Source organism: Anabrus simplex, chromosome 6 (assembly GCF_040414725.1).
Source record: "Anabrus simplex isolate iqAnaSimp1 chromosome 6, ASM4041472v1, whole genome shotgun sequence".
Classification (NCBI taxonomy): domain Eukaryota; kingdom Metazoa; phylum Arthropoda; class Insecta; order Orthoptera; family Tettigoniidae; genus Anabrus; species Anabrus simplex.
In genome coordinates this window covers 300,010,614-300,036,448 of record NC_090270.1, presented here as the reverse complement: position 1 = coordinate 300,036,448, position 25,835 = coordinate 300,010,614, and the positions used below count along the sequence as shown (strand labels likewise).

At 36.7% G+C, this 25,835-nt stretch overlaps 1 protein-coding gene across 1 annotated transcript in view; it reads left to right on the top strand.

Annotated features, from left to right (window-relative positions):
* The window catches only part of Dnah3 (dynein heavy chain 3, axonemal), a 912,075-nt gene that overhangs the window by 832,310 nt on the left and 53,930 nt on the right, over positions 1-25,835 (top strand). The window contains exons 60-64 of the mRNA XM_068228454.1: positions 157-364; positions 4,976-5,226; positions 18,973-19,130; positions 19,472-19,631; positions 25,136-25,324. Coding sequence (XP_068084555.1) covers positions 157-364; positions 4,976-5,226; positions 18,973-19,130; positions 19,472-19,631; positions 25,136-25,324 — 966 coding nt within the window. The remainder of the gene's footprint in view (positions 1-156; positions 365-4,975; positions 5,227-18,972; positions 19,131-19,471; positions 19,632-25,135; positions 25,325-25,835) is intronic.

Here is a 25,835-nt window from a genome sequence, read left to right as displayed (position 1 = left end):
GTGTCACCCTATATGTTGTGAACTGTTGCAAAATACAACAGCATATGTCATAATAAGTAGCATGCACAGTTTTATTACTTAAAGTTGATTTCATCCTCTGTTATTCTCACCAAAGTACTTCTATCATTAAACTTTGATTTGTCTTGTTGCACACAGGGTCCCAGAGCAGCTTTCCTTATTGATGAAGCAGTCAAAGCAGGCACCTGGGTGGTCTTACAAAACTGCCATCTAGCAGTCAGTTGGATGCCTGAATTAGATCGCATCTGTGATGAAGTTATCAATCCAGATGACACACACAGAGAGTTTCGCTTGTGGCTCACTAGCTACCCATCTAGTAATTTCCCTGTATCAATCCTTCAGAATGGTACGTTTACCTTTCTTACTGATTCTTGTTTTATTCACATTTAGCTTTTATGTCAAGTTATGCATGTTAATTGGCATCTACGAGGCATGTTTTTTAATTAAGTACCATTTTGATATAGAAAAAAGGTAATGCAATAATTTTCACTTTTTTTTTTTTTTTTTTTTTTTTTTTTTTTTTTTTACATGTAAGCCTGTACCTTAAACTACTTCTCAACCTAATTTCCAAGCATATTAAGGCACTTGTCATATCATGAAACCAGCTTCTGTATTCCATCCGTTGCCTATGTTATAATACAAGGCCTGGAAATAGGGCCCGTAAAACGCCATGGAAGTGGTTACACTGAAGTTCAATGCCGGGCCGCTAGGATCGCTTTCTTGCCCCCCTGTGTACCAGGTTCGCGCCTTTAAACGTGTTCATTAACTGAGTTGGTTGTGAATGTATTATGTATTCGTCTGATGTTAAGCATTCACAATTAAGTATTTATTTATTTTCCACCTAGTCGATACAATGATTGCTTAAGGCAATTTTTAATGATCAAAAGTGGTACATGTTTCGTATATTATCAACATCTTCAGCCACATAACACTGTTTAGATGAAAAATATATAAAATTGACAAAGTAATGCTTTAGAGGAAGTGTCCTTAAAATTAACATAAGATTGACAAGATATAGAAAAAAGGTAATGCAATAATTTTCTTTTTTTTTTTTTTTTTTTTTTTTTTTTTTTACATGTAAGCCTGTACCTTAAACTACTTCTCAACCTAATTTCCAAGCATATTAAGGCACTTGTCATATCATGAAACCAGCTTCTGTATTCCATCCGTTGCCTACGTTATAATACAAGGCCTGGAAATAGGGCCCGTAAAACGCCATGGAAGTGGTTACACTGAAGTGAAAATTATTGCATTACCTTTTTTCTATATCTTGTCAATCTTATGTTAATTTTAAGGACACTTCCTCTAAAGCATTACTTTGTCAATTTTATATATTTTTCATCTAAACAGTGTTATGTGGCTGAAGATGTTGATAATATACGAAACATGTACCACTTTTGACCATTAAAAATTGCCTTAAGCAATCATTGTATCGACTAGGTGGAAAATAAATAAATACTTAATTGTGAATCTATTGAAGTGCGATACGGACCATGAAGCTGATTTTATGTAATGATGTTAAGCATTCGCAGTTCCAGTGATGGTTTATTCACGAGAAATTAAAGGTAGTGGAATTTCGTTTCACAAGTTTCCAGTGAATGTTCAATGTTCGAATCATTATACGGAGGAAGTACGCATGAGATACGAATTCAAGCTGATCGAAGTAGGCCTCTGTTCCTAAGTTTTTATCCGAGTTACGTCATAAGAATCGGGCGATCCCAAAATTTGTCATTGGACTTTTTTTTGTAAACAATGCTACCATGACCGGCGATCATTTGAGAGGCATCTTCAAACTCAGAAATCTTAAATTAGGAAACCAACGAGGAAAATAATTTGCCCAACAAATTTGGCGAAAATGAATGTAGCAAGAGCTAAAAATATTGTATTTTCCCCTGAAACAATCTCTGGTTTGAAACGTATGGAGGTGGTTTGTCCCGAGAGCATTAAATACAGTTTAAAATAAGCCATTTGTTTTATGGAGCATTTTATGAAATTGTTCGATGCGCATGACGTCTGCATCACCTCACATGGGACATATTCCAGGAACGAAAACAAACGAGCATCTTTTAACCGGGTGAGTTGGTCGTACGGTTAGGGGCGCGCGGCTGTGAGCTTGCATCCGGGAGATAGTGGGTTCGAATCCCACTGTCGGCAGCCCTGAAAATGGTTTTCCGTGGTTTCCCATTTTGACATCAGACAAATGCTGGGTCTGTACCTTAATTAAGGCCACGGCCACTTCCTTCCAACTCCTAGGCCTTTCCTATCCCATCGTCGCCATAATACCTATCTGTGTCGGTGCGACGTAAAGCCACCGGCAGAAAAAAAAAAAAAAGCATCTTTTAGTACTGAAGATGAACGCCTCAGTTGGTTAATTAATGATTTCCTGTCATAGACTAAGAAACTTCAAATACATTCAAAGAAAGTAAAAAGGATTCATGAGAGAAATGTATCAGGCATAGATCTTGACTACCCAATCCACTGTGGCCTGCGTAAAATACCTCATAAGTATACATTTGCATTATGCATTGACGAGAAACCTAACGAGCTATGACATTGAGCTCTTCTTCAGCTACCTAAGACGCCAAGCGGAATACAATGACATTATGGTTTGTGTGGCAAAAGAAAAAACAGACTGTAAAGGCTGTTTAGAACATATCTCTTCTCCAGCTACTCAAAGTCCAACATTGTGTCTTATTCGTTTTCAAGATCGAGGAGCCCTAAGATACCGAAAATCATCGTCTGTGGCACTTCACTGAACGACGGAATTTGTCACCTCTGATACGCAGTACTTGCCCCGAAGAGAGTTACTTAAAAGTTTACGTATATTTTTTCGAAAGACATGTTCAACAGTGAAATTAAGTGTGGAAAGTGTAAAGGCGACAAACTACCTCTTTTTCCACTATGAAAATTTCTGAGACCTCTGTTAGACAACATTGCTTTGAGCCACTCAAGTAGAAGAGAGAGAGTTTTAAACTTGATAAGAAGCCCCTCAGAAGGAAAGTTTTGAAACTTCAATGACATATCCAAGCCAATGCAGCTCTATAAATAAAGTACTGTCAATACTTGCAAAAACATTCAGTTCTTTTTATTTAGGATATAACTTACTTATTGACATATACGGCCATGCGAATACAAGGGGGCAAGGACGCGATCCTAGCGGTTGAATGCTGAACTAGGAAGCAACCCGTTTCCAGGAGTGCATTTCAAGGCCTTGTATTATAGCGTAGGCAACGATTCCATCCTCAGAGAAATCTGCCACCTGATATGCCAGCCACTGCAGCACAGTAGTTTTTAGGTCATCATCCTTGTGGCTCTGCCTTCTTGAATGCTTTTTCAAGTGCAGGAACAAGTAGATCATGACTGTATGGAGGATGATCAAATTGTCCCCAACGAAATGAAGTCTCGGGTTCAATTAGCCATCTGAGGTCGCTTATTGTCATGAAGCAAAAGAATCCCCCTTGTGAGCTTGTCATGCCATTTGTTTTGGATTGTGTGAGAACAACTTCCAATAATCTAAGTGTCCTGACAGTTTCATAAAGAACACTCCTTGAAATTTTAGGCTACTCGTAACTTAATGACAAATTCCTAAAGCGTCTGTTTTCTCGAAACTTTGCATCAACTTTTTGCACCAAGTCTTCAGCAATGACAGATGGTCGCTCAATACGCTTCTTGTTGTGGTCGTTAGTACGGCCTTCTTTAAATGCTCTAATCCATTTTCCATTCCTCCGCTCATAGTGTGTTTTCCGTACACTTCACTAATCTGCCGGTGAATTTCAAGAGCGCATTGGTTTGAATTTCCGTTTAGAAAAAGAATCACAATGTGTACTTCACATTTGGTGGGACCATTAATTGTCAGAGGCATTTTCAATACGCACAAACAAACGTAAATACGGGTGAATACTTCTGTAATGGTGTTTATGGCTAGCCTACAGATGTACTTACTGAGCGTGCATGCTCTGAACGACAACCAAAGCGCTGTAGCAGCCATATTTAAAAAATGGTGCTTACATAAAAAAGCATGCTTCGTATGAATAATTCTTTAAGTTCTCAAACATGATTTATGAATCAAGAACTATTAAACATTAATTTAGCTTTCCTATGAATATAGATGTTCATTATATAAATAATGGTGAAGACAAGCAAGTGTCAAATCAAGTCATATAAAGAGATCACATTATGATCTTTTTTCTTTTGTCCTATCTTTCTAGTCTTACTACCTCTATTAATCTCTTGTCTCTTCCTTTATCCTGCATCTATCCGGCCTCCTTCATTTTCCTCACTTCCCACATCAAGACTGAAGATCTATTAAGATAGGCCTGCTAGAAATGTTGATGCCCATCCTCCTGATGAAGCTGGGAAGCAGAAAGGAGCTTGTGTTGGGGCTGAAAAAGAATTGATACACAAGAACTGGGACTGATGAAGAGAGAATCAATCTGTTTGAAGACGGCAGTGTATGAAGAAGTGGAAATTGTCCTTTGGTGTTTTCTTTCTATTGCTCTTTTTTCTCATGCTGACTTGTCATTGTGTTCATCCTACATGTGTTCTTTTTCATGTTCCCTTCTCTCTTTATACACTTTACATAATTTAAGTATATATACACAGACATAGTGTTCACCTAAAACTACTACCATGAATATTTTCAAAATGAATTGAGCAATTGATGCACTGGTATCGCAGAAGGGAAGTACATACGGGGGCTCACAAATGTAGCCCATATGGTGATTTCAAAAATGCTCATAAAGTGTTCTTTGGTTGAGCTCTAAGTTTATGTTATTGAAATGAAACAATGCCTATTATATTGTGTCCGGGGGTCCTATATAATTCGAGGTCCATGGGCTTCATACATACTCAAGAGGCTCTGTGAATGCAGTGCATGAATACAGTTACTGGACATATGTACTCTGTCATCTAGTACTCTATGCATTCAGAAATTAATAACTGATTTTATTATGTACAGGTGTTAAGATGACTAATGAAGCTCCAAAAGGCTTGAAGTCAAACCTTTTACGGTCCTACCTAACAGACCCCATTTCAGACCCAGTATTCTTCCGAGGCTGCAACAAGATAAGAGAATGGCAGAATCTACTTTTCAGTTTGTGCTTTTTCCATGCACTTGTTCAAGAACGGCGTAAATTTGGACCCCTAGGGTGGAACATACCTTATGAATTCAATGAATCAGATCTTCGTATTAGTGTTATGCAGCTACAGGTAGGTCACAAAAGCATTTAGTTTAATTTAGCTTAATATTTTTAGTAGACACCCTACTTGCTCGTTGAAAGGGCAAACTGATAATGATGATTTTTAGTAGAAAGATCTCTTTCAGCAAGAATAACTGTGAATGAAAACCAGGACAACAAAATAGGTGAGAAGTGTATGTACTCATTCCTTGATGTAGTCCTGTAAGTTGATATATATTTTAACTGTACTGTACTCTGGAAGATCTTTAAAGTGGTACATGAAATGAAATTATTATAAGTCATTCAGATCATCACCAAATAATCTTTCAATTAAGAAAAAGGAGCTACTGTACAATGCCTAAATTTGATATACTGGATGGTTCACCAAACCTGCATTTTTTTCGAAGATAGGTAACCTAACTAATGCGTATATCATAGCCATCCAAAAAACATTAGTACCTGTTCCTTTATGGCCTTTGTACAAATATACTGTTCATATAATGCTCACGAATGTGGTAGAAATCATTAGCGGCAGTGTTATTTCTATTATTTAAACTATAATTAATGTGTAAAATGATCACAGCTGCAAGTAATACTATCTTACATTTTGACAGGAAGTGTCTATAAGGACTACAATGTGCTGGCTATGCACCACAGCTTGTGGTAGCTATGGTGGCTAAATCATGCATCACTGCTCTTGTTTCAGCCAAGCTGTAGGTTCGATTCACAGGCTGGGATAGTATTTGTTTTTTGATTAACACTGTTTACAGTTGTAGTGTTGAGTCGAGAATACACGTACACAAAAATAATAATAATAATAATAATAATAATAATAATAAATAGTAATAATAATAATAATACAAAAAAGGAAATAGTAAAATGATACAGTGGCGGTGATTTAATATCAAAACTTGGAAACGAGACAGTAGCTATCAATACGCAAAATCAAATCATATGCTGGGAACTTTTAGGCCTAATAATGACAACTAAGAAAGGGTTGTGGAAGGTGCAGGAGCCCTATGAGGTCCATGGGAAGGTATGACATTATGGGGGAGAAAATGTTTACAAGATTCACCCTCTAGCAAAACTATATTAAAAATAACAAAGAAGGTTTACAAGAAGCAAGTTAAATTATATAGCAACTGATGCTTGACTCAACGACAGATACAGATTGACTAAACAAAGCAAAAACATAATCAGGATACTTAAATCACTTAGTAAAACACAAATTTAACGTATGCAGAATTACACATGGGTTGTCGATTAAAAATGCAGGTAAAAGACTTGGAAATTACAAATCAACAGGAATCTAGGGCAAACTCAGACACATACAATTAGAAACTTTGAAAATTACATTAAGCAAGGAAATACCAAAATACAAAAGGAAATAAATTAAATTAAACAAAATCAGAAAACATGGAGAATAACATGAAAACAGCACTTACCGCGGAAAGCTGGAGTTCCCAAGGGAACTCCTCGAGCGCATCTGCACTCGAGGACGATCAGATGGAATAGACACAGCCTAATTGCATCTCACTCGCGAAGCGGCCTAAGGCCGGAAATTGACAAATCACAATCCACCAATAGGACACTGTTCCACTAGATTCTCGTTCTTTTCGCCAATTCAATTGCAGGACCATATATGGTCATTTCCTGGCCTACTGATGCAAGAGGAATTACATCACCTGTTTCAACATCGGTAACTGCACATGCGGTATAGGGTGCCTCAAAATTAAAGCACCTTATAAATTTTTTAAAATAAGATTACAAGGTTACACAGAATTTCAAAAAATAATTCTTCAAGAAATTCTTCAAGTTAAAATGTCACAAATGTCTTTTCTTCACACTTGCTGACATTAATTTAAATGATCAATTACATAAAATTTACACACAAAAAAATCACTTCAAAACAATTCTCACATCTTGCAATGTTCATTTACAGTTCCATATATCTTGATGTTTCCCTAAAAAAATTATTACAAACATATTCAAATTAATATTTTGTTCCAGTTACATAAAAAAAATAATTCCAGCAGAGTCCAGAGTTCTTATTTCATCATTTTGCAGAATACAAAATATTACAAACAAAAATGAAATCCAGCTGTCCTTTCTTGATAACGAAAATGCAATTCTGCTGTTCTTTCTTGATGACACACTTATCACATCGTTGAAGCGTGCTGGGCCCATAACCCAGAGGTTCGTGGATTGTAACCACGCTTTGCTACCAATGTAGCGTTGATTCGAGACTATGCGTGCACAAAATTCATAATAATAATAAATAGTAATATTAATACAAAAAAGGAAATAGTAAAATGACATAGTGGCGGTGATTTCATCTCAAAACTTGGAAATGAGACGGTGCTATCAATACTCAAAATCAAATCATAGGCCTTATAGGCCTAATAAGACAACTAAGAAAGGATTGTTGAAGGTGCAGGAGCCCTATGAGGTCCATAGGAAGGTATGACGTTATGGGGGAGAAAATGTTTACAAGATTCACCCTCTAGCAAAACTATATTAAAAATAACAAAGAACATTTACAAGAAGCAAGTTAAATTAGATAGCAACTGATGCTTGACTCAACGACAGATACAGATTGACTAACCAAAGCAAAAACATAATCAGGATACTTAAATCACTTAGTAAAACACAAGTTTAACGTATGCAGAATTACACATGGGTTGTCGATTAAAAATGCAGGTAAAAGACTTGGAAATTACAAATCAACAGGAATCTAGGCCAAACTCAGACACATTAAATTAGAAACTTTGAAAATTACATTAAGCAAGGAAATACCAAAATACAAAAGGAATTAAATTAAATCAAACAAAATGAGGAAACATTGAGAATAACATGAAAACACCACTTACCATGGAAAGCTGGAGTTCCCAAGGGGAACTCCTTGAGCGCATCCGCACTCCAGGACGATCAGATGGAATAGACGTGGCATAATTGCATCCCGCATGCGAAGCGGCCTAAGGCCGGAAATTGACAAATCACAATCCACCAATAGGACACTGTTCCACTAGATTCCCGTTCTTTTCGCCAATTCAATTGCATGACCATATATGGTCATTTCCTGGCCTACTGATGCAAGAGGGATTACATCACCTGTTTCAACATCGGTAACTGCACGTGCGGCATAGGGTGCCTCAAAATTAAAGCACCTTACAAATTTTTTAAAATCAGATTACAAGGTTACACAGAATTTCAAAAAGAATTTCAAATGATTCTTCAAGAAATTCTTCAAGTTAAAACGTCCCAAATGTCTTTTCTTCACACTTGCTGACATTAATTTAAATGACCAATTACATAATTTACATACAAAAAGAATATCACTTCAAAACAATTCTCGCATCTTGCAATGCTCATTTACATTTCCATATATTTTGATGTTTCCCAAAAAAAATTATTACAAACATATTCAAATTAATATTTTGTTCCAGTTACAAAAAAAAAAAAAAAATCCAGCACAGTCCAGAGTTCTTATTTCTTCATTTTGCACAATACAAAATATTACAAACAAAAATTAAATCCAGCTGTCCTTTCTTGATGACAAAAATCTAATTCTGCTGTTCTTTCTTTCTTGATGACACACCTATCACACAGTGACTGTAATATGGCCATATGTCATCCTGTTCCAAAGAGTGAATTTTTATTTGGTCCTGAAAAGGACCGTTTTATCCGATGTTACATAACCAGGTTGGGGTATGACATGATGGTCTGTAGGTAGGAAGTAGCTTACCCTGCATATTCAGTGTAACAAGTGTTCAAAATGTTGATCACCTTGGTTTATGCAGATTTCAGCACAACGTTTTACAGACATTCTTGCACATTGTAACATGTCAGGTGTAACAGCTTGGCATGCTTCGGTGATTGCCAAAGGTGACCAGGATCTTTAGGCTCCTATGCATATACTACCTGCTTTAAGTGACCCCACAGGAAGAAGTCAAGTGGCATTAAATCGGATGATCTAGTGGGCCAGTGAACAGGTCCGCCCTTTCCTGTCCATTTATTTGGATATGAAGCATTAAGATGGTTTTGGACGATTACTGATTTATGATGTGGTGCCCTGTCCTGTTAAAACTACATTTGTAATCACTCGTGCAGTGGCACGTTCTACAGCAACCGTGGGAGTTCATTTAGCGTGCTCCCGTTAGATGTCAGTCAAAGAAATATGGTCCGATGAGACAGTCACCCAAGATCCCACACCAGACATTTACTCCCCACTGCACTTGAAACGGGCCTTGTCTTACCCAGTGGGGATTCTCCGCACTCCGATAGTGCATATTGTGCTGATTCATGACACCATTGTTGTGAAATCGTGATTTATCTGAAAAACAGGACCCTTGACAAAAGGGCTGCATTATTGGTCACCCTGAATAATGCCCATTGACAAAATGTTACTCTAGCTTGAAATCACGTCCGTGGATCTGCTAGTATAACTGTGAATGGTATGGGTGAAATTACTTGTTATGCAGTATACGCATGACTGATGACCAGCTGATGTTAGCCTGTTGTGCCAGCGTGCGAGTAGTAATACGGGGTTTAATATGGACAACGCCCAAAACAGCCTCTTCATTTTGACCAGAAGTTATAGGAGCATCTTTAAGGGAAGTTACCCTTCCAAGTGTCCCAGTTGACTGCAATCTTCGTTCAAGGTTTCGGAACATGTTAGTAGTCTGTAGTTTTCTGTTACGAAAACACTTGTGATAAGGACATTGTGACTGGACTGCGTTCTGATTTGAAAATGGCGCCCGGTATTGACGACGTAGTGTTTTAATTGTAAAATGTGATGTAAAGTGCAGAAAATGTCGAAGGTTAGTGAAAAATGGAATTTGTGTATCAATCACTCACTACTGATCTGCATTTAGGGCAGTCGCCCAGGTGGCAGATTCCCTATCTGTTGTTTTCCTAGCCTTTTCTTAAATGATTGCAAAGAAATTGGAAATTTATTGAATATCTCCCTTGGTAAGTAATTCCAATCCCTAACTCACCTTCCTATAAACAAACATTTACCCCAATTTGTTCTCTTGAATTCCAACTTCATTTCATATTGTGATCTTTCCTACTTTTAAAGACACCAACCAAACTTATTCGTCTACTGATGTCCTCCCACGCCGTCTCTCCACTGACAGCTCGGAACATACCACTTATAATACCAATATCCCTATGGGAATCAACATCTATATCACATACCACTTAGTCGAGCAGCTCGTCTCCTTTCTCCCAAGTCTTCCCAGCCCAAACTTTGCAACATTTTTGTAACGTTACTCTTTTGTCGGAAATCGCCCAGAACAAATCGAGCTGCTTTTCTTTGGATTTTTTCCAGTTCCTGAATCAAGTAATCCTAGTAAGGGTCCCATACACTGGAACCATACTCTAGTTGGGGTCTCACCAGAGACAAATATGCTCTCTCCTTTACATCCTTACTACAATCCCTAAATACTCTCATAACCATGTGCAGAGATCTGTACCCTTTATTTACAATTCCATTTATGTGATTTCCCCAATGAAGATCTTTCCTTATATTAATACCTAGGCATTTACAATGATCCCCAAATGGAACTTTCACCCCATCAACGCAGTAACTAAAACTGAGAGAACCCTTCCCATTTGTGAAACCCACAACCTGACTTTTATCCCCGTATATCATCATACCATTGCCCACTGTCCATCTCACAACATTATCGAGGTCATTTTGCAGTTAATACCAATATTAATGGTCTGTTATTGGACACTATAAATTTTCCAGCTAACTCATTCCTGGATGCCAGCGTTTCACCCTCGTGTGCTAGGATGGGCTCATCAGTTGGTACCTAGCACACCTACCAAGACGCTGGCTAGTGCATACCGTGGAGGCCACTGCGTAGGCTAATTGTAGCCACCGGCAGTGCCAATGCACTATGAGAGACTTTGTCTCATTATCAAAAATTGATGCCTGCTTGGCTATCAGATGATATAGATGTTGATTCCCATAGGGAATCTGAAATATTTGTTCCGAATGAGCAAATTTATAATACCAATATTAATGGTCCGTTATTGGACATTATAAATTTTCCAGCTAACTCATTCCTGGTTGCCAGCATTTCGCCCTCGTGTGCTAGGCTGGGCTCATCAGTTGGTACCTACAACACCTACCAAGACGCTGGCTAGTGCATACCGTGGAGGCCACTGCGTAGGCTAATTGTAGTCACCGGCAGTGCCAATGCACTATGAGAGACTTTGTCTCATTATCAAAAATTGATGCCTGCTTGGCCATCAGATGATATAGATGTTGATTCCCATAGGGAATCTGAAATATTTGTTCTGAATGAGCAAATTTATAATACCAATATTAATGGTCTGTTATTGGACATTATAAATTTTCCAGCTAACTCGTTCCTGGTTGCCAGCGTTTCGCCCTCGTGTGCTAGGTTGGGCTCATCAGGTGGTACCTAGCAGACCTACCAAGACGCTGGCTAGTGCACACCGTGGAGGCCACTGTGTATTCTACTTGGAGCCACCGGCAGTGCCAATGCACTATGAGAGACTTTGTCTCTTTACCAAAAATTGATGCCTGCTTGGCTATCAGATGATATAGATGTTGATTCCCATAGGGAATCTGATATATTATATCAATCAGTCAATACTGATCTGCATTTAGGGCAGTCGCCCAGGTGGCAGATTCCCTATCTGTTGCTTTCCTAGCCTTTTCCGAAATGATTTCAAAGAAATTGGAAATTTATTGAACATCTCCCTTGGTAAGTTATTCCAATCCCTAACTCCCCTTCCTATAAATGAATATTTGCCCCAGTTTGTCCTCTTGAATTCCAACTTTATCTTCATATCGTGATCTTTCATACTTTTATAAACGCCATTCAAACCTATTCGTCTACTAATGTCATTCCACGCCATCTCTCCGCTGACAGCTCGGAACATACCACTTAGTCGAGCCGCTCTTCTTCTTTCTCTCAATTCTTCCCAACCCAAACATTGCAACATTTTTGTAACGCTACTCTTTTGTCGGAAATCACCCAGAACAAATCGAGCTGCTTTTCTTTGGATTTTTTCCAGTTCTTGAATCAGGTAATCCTGGTGAGGGTCCCATACACTGGAACCATACTCTAGTTGGGGTCTTACCAGAGACTTATATGCACTCTCCTTTACATCCTTACTACAACCCCAAAACACCCTCATAACCATGTGTAGAGATCGGTACCCTTTATTTACAATCCCATTTATGTTGTTTGATTCATGTGATCGATGGTGGCATTATAAGTGCGGAAATTGCCCTAGAGACGTAAAAACTAATGAAAATGTTGACTGGATTTGTGAGCAGTGTGTTCGAAATGTTGTAGTTGGCGACAGCGTTGACGATGAAGCACCGAAAATAAATGATGAGGAATACAAAAGTGCATTAGAAATTATAAACATTCTACAGAAGAACAATGAGGCTCTTAAAGTAGAAAATCAAGATTTAAAATAAGACTGCGACCGCTAGAATACGGGACTGACCATTCTTCGAGTGATAATACCGGTAACAGTAACAAACTCGAGCACGTGGTGTCAAGTAGTTCATGGATGGCCGGCTAAGAAGAAATTTACAACTGAATTTTCGGAAATAAACATCAGGAATAGGTTTTCTGCCCTAAATAATTTAATTCTGGAAGAAAGTGATCAAGCGCATGAAACCAAATCGTTGTGAACCATTGCCGTTGCTGTGCCAAGGTTAAAAATTAGGCCTAGATCTCAGAATCAAGACCCAGCTAGGCCTCAGTCAGCAAAGGTAGCTGTGTCTGGTGATAGCCAAGGAAGGGGAATTGCAGGAGTGATAAACGACGAGAATATAGCAGCAACCGGAGAAATATATCCAGGAGCTTCCATCAGCAATGTCCTGGAAAACGTAGAAGAAGCAACTAGGAACTTTGGGAGTAGCGATGCAGTGCTTATCATCGGTGGGTCGAACGACGTAGCTCATGACGACACCAAGAATGTAAGGTCATGACTTAAAAATACACTAGGGAAGCTGACTCACACTATCATCTTTGTAGTGAACGTGCCCCACACGCATGATATGAATAGAGACTCGTGTGTGAACATTGAAGTGGACAAGGTCAATACAGATATTGTTAAAATTTGTAAACATTTTCGGAATACTCAGGTTATTGAATGCAGCAGTTTCGAGAGACACTGTTATACAAAACATGGCTTCCATCTAAACAATTCAGGTAAACGAAAGATTGCTAATATTGTTCATGATTTTATTAATCATAAGATACATACTTTGAAAAATGCAACTCCCTTAGGTTATAATACCCACCAGGAAAATTGTTCTTCAAGCTGGCTCAGTCAACTAGAAAATGTTATGAATTTTAAGAGGCCATGTAAACCAAAACTAGCATCTGTGACCGAATCAGATTAGTCACCAAATCAAACCATTATCAAAGATAGTTTAGTAAGTAGCTAAACTCAGGTATGTTATTCTCCAATTCATAAAATATCAGTACATGAAACATTAGGTCAGAAATCTCCACCAATAATGAGTGATACAAAAAGTAGTTGCCAAGAGGTAAATGGCATTCAAAAGAAGGATAGCAGGAGTAAATCTCTCAATTTATTGCAAGTGAATATCCAATGCATTAGAAATAAGTCGTTAGAATTAGAACACTTTTGCCAAACCAAGAAAGTTGATGTGATTTGTTATCGGAGCATTGGCTTTCTGAAAATCAAGTAGAATAGCCTATTTTGTGCCCCGTGGATATACTGTTGCAGAAATGTTTTGTAGGAGTAAAAAAGAAAAATGGGGGAGCTGGGATCTTAGTTAGAGTGTTTTAAATTTGTAAAAATTGATTTAAATCAATATTGTGTGGAATTAGAGGGAGAATTTAGTTGTGTGAAGCTCGTTGATCAGCATTTGATAATTGTTAGTTTGTATAGATCTCCAAATGCCGATGCTTATGTATTTCCTAAGAATTTTGAATTAGTATTGGAAAAAATTTTGAAGTTTAAGGCCAAAGTTGCTGTTTGTGGGGATTTTAACATAGAGATGGCATATTCAGATGGGCAGATTTCTAGAAATTTTCTGAATTTACTAAGAACTCTAAATTTAACTTGCACAAACAAGCTACCTACACATAATAATGCGTGCTTGGATAATATTATTGTAAATTTTTCGAGAGATTTGTATAAACCTAGACTTGTTGGTGGGGGTTTTGCAAATCATGACCCCCTTGCTTATATCATTCTATCTTAACCAGCCTGACATAATTTACAATGACGAACCTGTTCTGATGTGGGTAAAAAAACAGGGTGATGATTATATTAACATATTTATTGAAAATCTGAAACAAATAAACTGGGGCTTTGTGTTTGAATTTCAAATGGAAGAAAATGATATTGAAACTGTATTTAGAAACTTTTTAGATAAATTGGTTAAATTCTGGCATTTATGTTCACCACTGTTAAAAATTAGTCATAATGGTAAACTTAAAAGCAAGAAGTTGAATTGACTCAGTATAGAGAAAGAATGCTTTTGCTGTATAGAATTTATAAAAACTCTTGTCAAGGAGGAACCGAGCAGAATAGTGTGTATAAAGCTTATCTTAATTGTAAAATGTTATATAAAAGAAAACTTATCTATGCTAAAACTTTAGCTTGTGAAAAATATATTGAGAACGCACCCAACAAATGCAAGGTGGCATGGGATGTTATAGTACAAGAAAACATCCCTACTCGAACTCAAGACACAGTTCTCGATCTGGAAGAAATGAATAATTATTTCTTAAACTCTGTAAAAGAAATTGGAGATCAAATTAAGGCAACAGATACAGCTGCAAGTTACTTTCTTTACAATCAACCCCCTTGCCGAAACACTTTCCATTGGGTTGAAATCACATCTGATGAGGTAATTAAAGTTAGCTTAAAATTATCAAACTCTAAGAGTATAGATTGTTATTGGTTATTTAATTACATCATCAAAAGAATAATACATGTGATTTCTGAACCTCCAGCTTTTATTTTTAATAGGTGTTTAGAGTCGAGTTTTTCCTGATCTACTTAAAATTTCTGAAGTTATTCCAGTATTTAAAAGTGGGGACAAAGAATTTCTTCAGAACTATCATGCAGTCTCAATTGTTCCAATAATTTCTAAAATATTTGAATCACTTTTGTACAATCAATTATTAACTATTTTGAAACTTACAATCTCCTATCCGACTGTCAGTTTGGGTTTCGACAAAGTAAATGTACTACTACTGCTTCTTGAAATTGTTAATCAGATATTAACAGCTTTTGAAAACAAGCAGGTGATCTATTTGGTGTTATGCGATCTAAGTAAAGCTTTTGATTGTATTAATCATGAAATTTTACTTTCAAATCTTGACATGTATGTTGTCGAGTATCCCTCACTGAACATAATTAAGTCATACTAAATAACAGATATCAGTTTGTCTCAATTAAAAATACGTATTCCACTTTGAAGAAAGTTACAACTGGTGGCTCTGTCCTTGGTCCATTTTTATTCATTCTGGCAGTCAATGATTTACTGCAAAATGTCAGATGTCATGCTCTTATATCGTTTGGAGATGATACAGTGTTAATTACAAAACACCAGAGCATCTCAGGTTTGAATCAGATGTCACAGGAAGCTCTTGCAACTGCAATGCATTGGTTTTCATCCAACAGGCTGTTGTGCAATAGGATAAAACTCAATTTTTCACACTGGGATTATCCAAAGATATTGAAAGTCAGTCAGTCAAACTCTTGGGATTTCATATTGATGCCAAATTGAACTGGGAAACACACATTGATCATGTTTGTAAAAAAATATCATGAGTGGCCTATTTGATTTGAAAATTGAGGGATTTAGTTAACTGTGACTACCTAAGGATGACATATTTGGTCTCTTCCAGTCACATATTACTTATGGACTGTATTATGGGGGCATTCTTCTTCTGTATATAATATTCTTCTTATACAGAAAAAGATTGTCCGAACAATGTGTAGGGTTGGTGCAATTGACCATTGTTGACCTCTCTTCATTAAGCTTAAAATACTGACAATTATAAATTTGTACCATATATTTATATATCTTTGACATATGTTAAAAACAGCATAAATGAATTCAGAACTAGGGAAAACATTCACCTTCATGATACTCGGGGCAAAGCAGACATTGACATCCCATTTCACAGGCTGTCAAATACTGCTCACTCACATAAAATCAGTTGTTTAAGATTATTTAATAAATTACTGCATTCTGCACGGTCCACTCCTTATAGTAATTTTGAAAGAAAAATGTATGATTGGTTAATAAAAAATCCATTTTATAATACCTCTGAATTCTTAGAAATGCATTATGTTAGTATTAAGTTTTAATAAATAAAAGGTGTATGTTCATTTAGCCTTAGTAATATTAAGTACTAAATTATTATCAATTGACGAAGCCTATTTCATTGTATTTGGTCAATGGCAAATAAAGATTCTTGATTCTTGTCTTGTTTCCCCATAAAAGAGCAATGTATCATTCAACATACTCGTCACTGGAATACATTATGAGTGAATGAATAGGAGCTGTGATGTGACCTGATAAGTGTGCATAAACATTGTGTGTCCATTAAAATGGGGCACGATCTTCCAGTCAAAAATTAAAAAAAAACATGCATAAGGTTGGAATCAAACCACTCCATTACTGGTGTTCAGGCACCTTGTGTCACCAGCCCTTAACCGACTCAGCCACAAATACAACATACTAGACGCTCGCTAAAGAATTATTACTTAAGTGCGGCCGTTCAATATTGAAAATTAATATCCGTGTCAGTCTTCAATAATGCTATGCAGTGTTCATTTTACTTTTTACCATTATGGAGCACGTGGTATACATATTAATTTGACTGTACTATTTCCGCAAATTAGCAACAACTGAACATACTCTTCATAGCAGTACATCGTGAGGAAATGAATAAGAGCTGTGATGTGACCTCGTCAATGTGAATTATATTTGTGGGAGCATTGGACTCGGGAGGTTGTGGATTCAAATCCCATGCTAGTCATCCTGAAAATAATTTTCCTCGGTTTCCCATTTTTACCACCAGGCAAATGCCAGCACGGTACCTTAGCAAAAGATCAAGGCCAATATCCTTTCTGATCCTTCCCCCACCCATCCTTAAGGGAAAGACGCCAAATCAGAGCGCATCCCTTGAAACCAATAGGAAAAAAAAATGGTATACCTGCTAAAATGGAGCACCTCTGTCGTTCAAAAAATTTGCCTTATGCTGGATTCGAACCACTACGCTGTTGATACTCACACACCTTGTGCTCCAGTCCTTAACTGATTCGGCCACAAAGTCAACTTACATGATACTTGCTAGAGGTTTAGTACTTAAATATAACCATTTCATCTCGAAAGTTAATATCCCTGTCAAAGTTTTCAATGATGTTTTTCTGAGTTCATTTAACTTCTTTACATTACAGAACATGTGGCATAACCTATTAATTCAGTCTATTATGGGAACCCGTTTTATTTCAAGGTGCAATAAATCACATGTTTGCAGAATGGACCTTAGTATTTGACACGGAATTCTGCATAGTAGTTTTTCCTTTGCTAGGTCCATGGATCAATTTACAGTGATGACACACAGGTAGCAGAGAGCCTAATCAACCATAAGGAGAAATTTCAAGTTATTTGAGGTTCATAAAATTAAATTATAAGGATCTTTAGGTTATTCGCATTATTTGGGTTGCCTACCTCTGAAAAAATAATTTGCTGGTGAACCACTTCAGAATATAAGGCAACAAGAGCTTGCACAGAGAAATTTTATTTTACATGCAGATATAAGGATATGCAGCTGCAGGCCTCTAATATGCATTACTATTCTACGTAGTCATCATTCTTGTTCACGCACTTGTTCCAACAGTACACCAGGGCATGAATGCTTGCATGGAAGAAATTTGCATCCTGTCCCTGTGAATTCACATCATGACAGCATGCTGAACAGGCGTATTGTTGTTGAATCGCTTACCACCCAGAGGTGGAAATCACTGGGTGCCCAGTTGGGGCTGCAGGGATGATGGTCCAGATGGTTGATTTTCTAACCAGGGAAGTGACAGTGAATGCTGCCGCTTACTGTGACACACTGGAGCATTTGCAGGTACCATTTCGCAGAAAGTGATCTGAACTGCCAATAGCATACGTGACTTATGAAGGCACTTCCGGTGAGTGGTACTGGATTATCCTCCCTACAGTCCTGACCTGGCACAGGATTCACTAACAATACAGCCATTCAGCATGCTGTCATGACATGGTTTCAGGGACTGGATGCAGATTTCTTCCATGTTGGCATTCATGTCTTGGTTACGCGGAAGTTCAATACTGAGAGTTACACAGTTGTAAAAGACAGGAAAACGTAAAAGCCGGGAACGTAAATGCGGGTTAATACTGGACTAAGAACCAGGAACAGATTTTAACCATGGATAAAAGTATGAATTTAGAGACATCTGGTAACCATATTCTAATTATGTCTTGGAGCATGCTTAGTTTCTCTTCTTTGAATGCCACTTGACTGACCTGTCTAATATGTAATGCCTTTACTATGTTAATTGCATTAATGGAGATATTTCTGTGGGTTGAACAGGACGATATGTGTGATTTAAGCTGAGTAAATTTCTATATTTTATGAAATTTCGGTTGTGGTTTTAATCCCTTGTACCCCGTAGCCTACATGTACTACCCAACCTACCTATACCTTAACCTGAGAGTTACACATTAAATATTTAATATGATTTTGTTGTTTGTCAGATGTTCCTGAATGAGTATGATGATGTACCATTTGAAGCTCTCACGTATCTTACTGGTGAATGCAACTATGGGGGGCGAGTCACTGATGACAAAGATCGACGATTGCTGAATGCATTGCTTTCCATCTTCTATACACCTGAGGTTATTACAGTTGAAAAGTGAGTATTATTTAATTGTAGCCAAGATTACAGAATGTAACTACATCTTAACTGTGTAATTACGATTATCCTGCTTTTGCCTTGGAATTGAAACTACCATATAAATATGAACATTGGAATTTTCTTTTCCAGTAATGAAACTCTCACTATGATGACTTAATCTGAGAAAGAATACATGTTCATATCTCTCTCTCTCTCTCTCTCTCTCTCTCTGCGCCAATGTGGTAATTCTGTTCAGCCATCTAATTCCAATATATTACTTTAATTGTTTTGCTCATATATCTCTACTGATGCTAAGTTATAACTTATAAATTCTAGTTTTAAAACATCTCCTTTCATAGGTATACATTCTCCCAGAGTGGTGATTATTATGTACCAGTCAATACGGACTATGAGAGCTGTCTGGCTTACATTAAGACTCTACCTTTGGCATCTTTACCAGAAGTGTATGGATTACATGACAATGCAGACATCACCAAGGACAATAATGAAACAAATCAGGTATGTATCTGGAATATTATAAATCAAAGTATAGTGATTATTTATAGATGAAACTTCTCAGAATATGTCCAAGATGCTCACTCCTTTCCAAAGCAACTGATAACCCAACTGTTAGAACCACGTACTAGGCCACTCAGCCATTGCCCATGGTTCACGAACTAGGACTAAGTTTTTCAAAGACATACTGTATATCGACTAAGGTGTACCGTTAAGTTGTGCATTTTCTTATATTATACAGTCAGTATGGAACAACCCAAACATGACATTATTGCAATATCAAAAGATTGTTTACAACCTTAACCATACGAGTAATACCATTCCTTGTGCAGGCAGTCTCTTATAAATTGTATACAAATGTCTCTTGTAGAGTCAATTGGTATGTGCATTTCAGTGGCCTTGGCTGACTGATACAAAATAGCAGCTTCTGGCTTGATGAGGAAAGCAACAGGAAACTATCTCACTCATTTCCTTAGTTCACCTCAAGGCCTTTTATGACAACTGATGGCAGAGCTGTTGAGGATCCAACAAGCCTGAGTACTCAACAGACATACAGCATTAAGAAATCACTACCCAATTTCTATAATATCTGCTATGTCCTAACAGGTAGTTGTACTTTCTGTGGAAGCCAAATGAATGAATGAATGATCAATCAATATAATTAAACCTATTGCTGCTTTTGTAAATGAATGAATGGATGAATGAATGAATGAATACATTACTGTCTGTCTGTCTGTCTGTCTGTCTGTCTGTCTGTCTGTCTGTCTGTCTGTCTGTCTGTCTGTCTGTCTGTCTGTCTGTCTGTCTGTCTGTCTGTCTGTCTGTCTGTCTGTCTGTCTGTCTGTACAGTTCTGTTTATATAGATTTTAAGCTTACCAAATATTTAATGTGAACAAATTTTCTTGAGCCATTATTAGGATAAGTTAATTCTATTTGGAAACTGCTACTATCGAAAGAATTTGGAAATTTATGTTAATCAGGTCTCTCTATACCTATTCCATGGAACTTCTTTACCTTGCATTTTAATTATGCATTATATCAAACTAAATATTATATTTAATGCTGTGGTTATTCAACAATGAGCATTTAACTCCATCTGCTGTGCAGTGGACTTGCTCTCTGGTGTGCGCAAGGATACATTGGATGTGTGCACATGCCATGCTTATAGCACCTACATGCTGAGTCTTGTGATTCACTCCGAGTAGGGCAGGCAACAAAGATGGAAGCTATGTTTCTGGGTGGGCAAATTTGAGCCTCAACTATGGGTTGTGGGGCAAGTTTCAGCCTTTGGTACTGGATGAATTATTACAATTGTGATCTGTCATTTTTGTGTGTCATTTATTTTCTTAGTATTTTAAAATTAACTTCCTTTCCATTGTATTTCTTGAATCATTGTGCTGTTAGGCATGGACAACAAGCAGTGAGTTGTGTTTTCCTCATCACCTCTTTAATTTATGCAGCTCTGTTATTTAACTGCCGAAAGTTATGTAGTTGTGTGTGAAATGGTTACGAGATTGGATTATCCCATATTATTAAGGTATTACTTTATGTCATGATTGTAATTACACAAAGATGACTCCATTGTATCAACTATTTGTTTGGATATAAAACAAAGGTATGATAGTACGTATTAGAAACTGTTAATGATGTTCAAACTTTAAATCTCTAAAAATATGAACCAGTATGTAACCAGCATCTGTTATATTTTATCAACCAACTACCATTGCTTTGAGCTCATGTTCTGAAAATTGTTATGGTCATGAAAATGTATTAGGGATGGAGGTCATCCGAAAATTTGTGTGACGTGACGTGACACAACAAAACTTGTAACGGAAGTGATATCACAAAATATTTTACTTAGCAAGAGTGACCTTCAGAGGTGCATGGGCTATAGATTTGTATAAATAGAAGGCACTAGTTAATAAATATTTAATTGCACACAATGTGCATGAATATACATACAAGTATACTATTACACTGACTCACAAAAGTTTCTCAGAGATTCTTTTCTCAATTTGCACTTTAGTACATGGTATCCCTCGCAGAGTTTGCCACATCTTTTGCACTTACAGTCATGGCAGGGTCATGGAATTGCTTGGATTCACACAGTTTATGGTGAAATCCATGCATGGCGAGTCTTGTTACTATATGCCTTAAACATTACTTTTTGTTACCAAAAGAAGGGAGAAAAATGTAATGATGCGGGAAATAAAATTGTATACAATTATAACAAGGCAGATTTTGAATTGTTATACAGAGGACTTTCACACATAGATTGGAGCTTTCTGGAAAATTATACTGATGTTAACCAGGCACTAGATATATTTTATTCTAAATTTTATTCTGTTTTAAATGTCTGTGTTCCGGCAACCGTCAGGAAAAAGAAACGATACCCTTGCTGGTTTACGCAAGAGATAATAAGAAATATTAGGCGGAAAGCATACCATCACAGGAAAATGCGCGAAGGGCAGAAAAATCAGACTTCCCATTTTTTGAAATTCAAAGAATTGAGAAGAAGTGTTAAGAAAGATATAAGCAACGCGTATAAAGCCTATATCGGGCAGGTAGAGCACGAAATAGGCGTAGATACTAAGAACTTTTGGGCATTCGTTAAAAGTAAGCAAAGGAACCCCTATGTCAGTGTAATGAAATACAATGGAAAAGAACTAATAAGCGACAAATCTGTTGCTGACAGTTTTGCAGGCTATTTCTCATCTGTATACTCAGAGAAACGGGCGCGGTATGATTTACCGAAATATGAGAATACGGAAATAGATCCATTGATGAATGTACTAAATGTTAATGAAATTAGTACTACCGAAATTCAAAACGCAATACGCAAGATGAAACCTAAAAAAGCCGCAGGCCCAGATCTAATCCCTCCGTATGTAATTAAAGGCTGTGGAGATATTTTATTACACCCTCTCTCAATTATTTTTAACATTTCGCTAAAAACTGGAACTTTTCCTACAAAGTGGAAGATAACGCGAGTTAGTCCGCTTCACAAATCCGGAGATAGGTCAGTAATTAATAACTACAGACCCGTTGCAATTTCTTCCGCATTAGCAAAAGTCTACGAACAAACCCTATATCGGCATCTGTTCGAACATGTAGAAATTATCATCAGTGACACCCAACATGGCTTCAGACCGGGGAAATCGACAACGACAAATTTGTTGGAGTTCACTCATGAAGTGTCGGCAGCCATGGATACAGGAGGCCAAGTGGATGTAGTTTTCACAGATTTTAGAAAAGCATTCGATAAAGTTGATCACGATGTACTTTTAAATAAATTAGCTTATTATGGACTCTCTCACAGCTTAATAAAATTATTTGCATCATATCTCTCTGATAGACAACAATTTGTGTCTTATAAAGGATTTGAATCTGAGTATTACAATACTCGATCTGGTGTCCCACAGGGCTCAAATCTTGGACCATTACTCTTCTTACTCCTTATCAATGATCTTCCTAAATGCGTACAGTATTCAAACATATTGCTATTCGCAGACGATGTAAAAATTTTCAGAACCATTCGTTCACAGGTGGACTGTAGATTTCTTCAGAAAGACCTCAATAGCATATCACATTGGAGCGTTATTAACAAGTTAGATTTTAACATTAACAAGTGTCATGTAATGGTATTTTCCAGGAATAAAAATAAAATTAGTCACTCATATAATATTTTGAATACTAATCTGTCATCAGTGAATTTTATCAAGGATCTTGGCGTGCATTTTGACGCTAAATTGACGTTCTCTCTGCACATAAACGAAGTAGTTGCAGATGCTTACAGAATATTAGGATTTATTAAGAGATGCACACGTGACTTCACAAATCCCGAGGCAATAAAGCTATTATACAACTCCTTTGTAAGAAGTCGGCTGGAATATGCACCAACCATTTGGAATCCCACCTTTAAACTATATGAAAACAAAGTTGAAATGGTGCAAAACAAATTTCTTAGATACCTTACGTACAAAATAACTAATAATTATCCTAAATTTGATTCGTATGATGACTTAATGAAACAACTTGGCTATAAGTCCTTAGCAAAAAGACGAGTAATTGCAGTTCTTCTATTTGTCTACAAATTATTTAACAATATTATTGGTAGCTCTAACTTGCTCTCTCTGTTCAACTTGTCTGTCCCTAATCCATCTACACGCCCGAAATATGTTACTTTCTACTGCTCTAGATCAAGAACCCAACAACATAGTAATTCACCAGTGTTAAACTCAATGAAAATATTTAATAAATATAGCAATGAGTATAGAATAGATATATTTGCAACTACATACACATCCATAGTAAAACAATGTAAACAAATAACTTAATTGTTTTCTGTTCTAAGTTAAAATCCCACTTTGCTGATTCCCATTGTTAGCCTCATAACTTTAGTTAATATTCTAGTTTCTAGTTATACCATCTAGCTCATCATAAATATTATCTTCGATAACATCACTACCATCATGTATAATTACAGTACTAATGCAGCTTTAAAGCAGTTCGTAAATAATTTTAATTGTAATATTTTAAATACCTTGTTATAATATGTGCATATGTAACTGAATATTTGTAATACTATGTTACTGAAGAAAAGTGTATTTTTTATTTCATTTATGACTTTATTTTACAAGGACTTTCATAAGAGGTATTATAATTTTAATTTAATATTTGTTTTTATCTAATGTAGTAGTATATGTATATGTGTTTCACATCATTAGGTTTGTACCTGTCTGAAGCACAATAAATAAATAAATAAATAAATAAATAAATGTCTTAATTCATAAACTCCTTGCATCCACTGTAAGTTAATCATTGCGTCACTGACGTAAAAATCGTCCGATATGTTGTTCCTCTTTTGATGAAGTTCCTGCAGTAGTAAGGCACTAGTTAAAGATATGTAGTGTGGTACCACGGCCAACTAGATCTATGCTGCATCAAGTCGGCCATGGTACAACTAACATTCAGTTCAGTGGACTCCCTCTTACAATACACACTGTAGAACATATGTACATCCACAGCCTCCTGTTTAGGCTATGTCTTATGGCTGGCAGTCATCTGAAATTAGCAGCTGTTGATGTTTTACTTAGTAACAGTGACCTTGAGAGGTGCATGGGCTGTAGATTTGTATTTTTAAAAAACCTTTGTACCCGTCTCTGTGAAATGATGCAAATAAATCATTCGTTATCAATATTTGAGTTTCCGTTATTGAAAGACATGTTCATGGTCGTTAGCTTTTTGCAAAGGAAAAAGTTTACATTTTATTATTATTAATTTATTTTATTTTGGAAGATAGTGACCATTGGTATGTTTCATCATGCCCAATTTGGTAATTAAGTTATTATTTTAAATGGTATTTAACGTTCACATAGTTTAAATCTGAGTTATTAGTTTAACAATTTTCTGAAGTAGTAATTGTCATGCTTTGGAATTTTGTGTTAGGCTAGAGTGTGATAGTATCTGTAGTACTGATTTGTTTGTGGCTGATGTGATGTTCACAGTTACTCAATGGTGTTCTACTGACCCAAACTCAGATTACTGCAGGACCAGCAGGAGTAGATACAGATCAAGTCATTATAGAATTAGCAGCTGACATCCAAGGGAAAATTCCAGACCTCTTTGATACTGAAAAAATAAATGAAGACTTCCCAGTCTTGTATACCAACTCCATGAACACAGTTTTGAGGCAGGTAAGTGCAGAGAAAATCTGAAAGATTAATCTGAAATTGTAAAATTCAGCTGGTTAAGGGTGCTGTTATAGTGGCAGTAAACATTCCCACAGTGGAGTCCATTTCTAAAGTAGACATCATTCATATATTGAATGCTTCTTAATGTGAGAATATCCATTGTAAAATTCAGGAGCCATTAAAATGTTGGAAATTAATTAATTCTTTAAAAATACTCTGTTTATCATCCATTAACCTGCCTGCTGGCCATGATCATTAAGGCAACAAGTCTTTACGATCTTCCACAGTGGTTAGCAGGTTCGAGTCCCGTAGGTGGGGGGAAAAAATTCACTGTGAGAATGTTGGCCATCAGCGTGGTATATAATATTGCTAATTACTGGATTGTGTGCCAAAAGCCTGGATTCAATTCCAAACTTCTCCACAGTGTTCATATAGAGTGAGGACATATGACACTGTTGATAGTGATTTATTTATCGGATGAGGATGTTAAGCTTTGAACAGACCTTTTGATGTT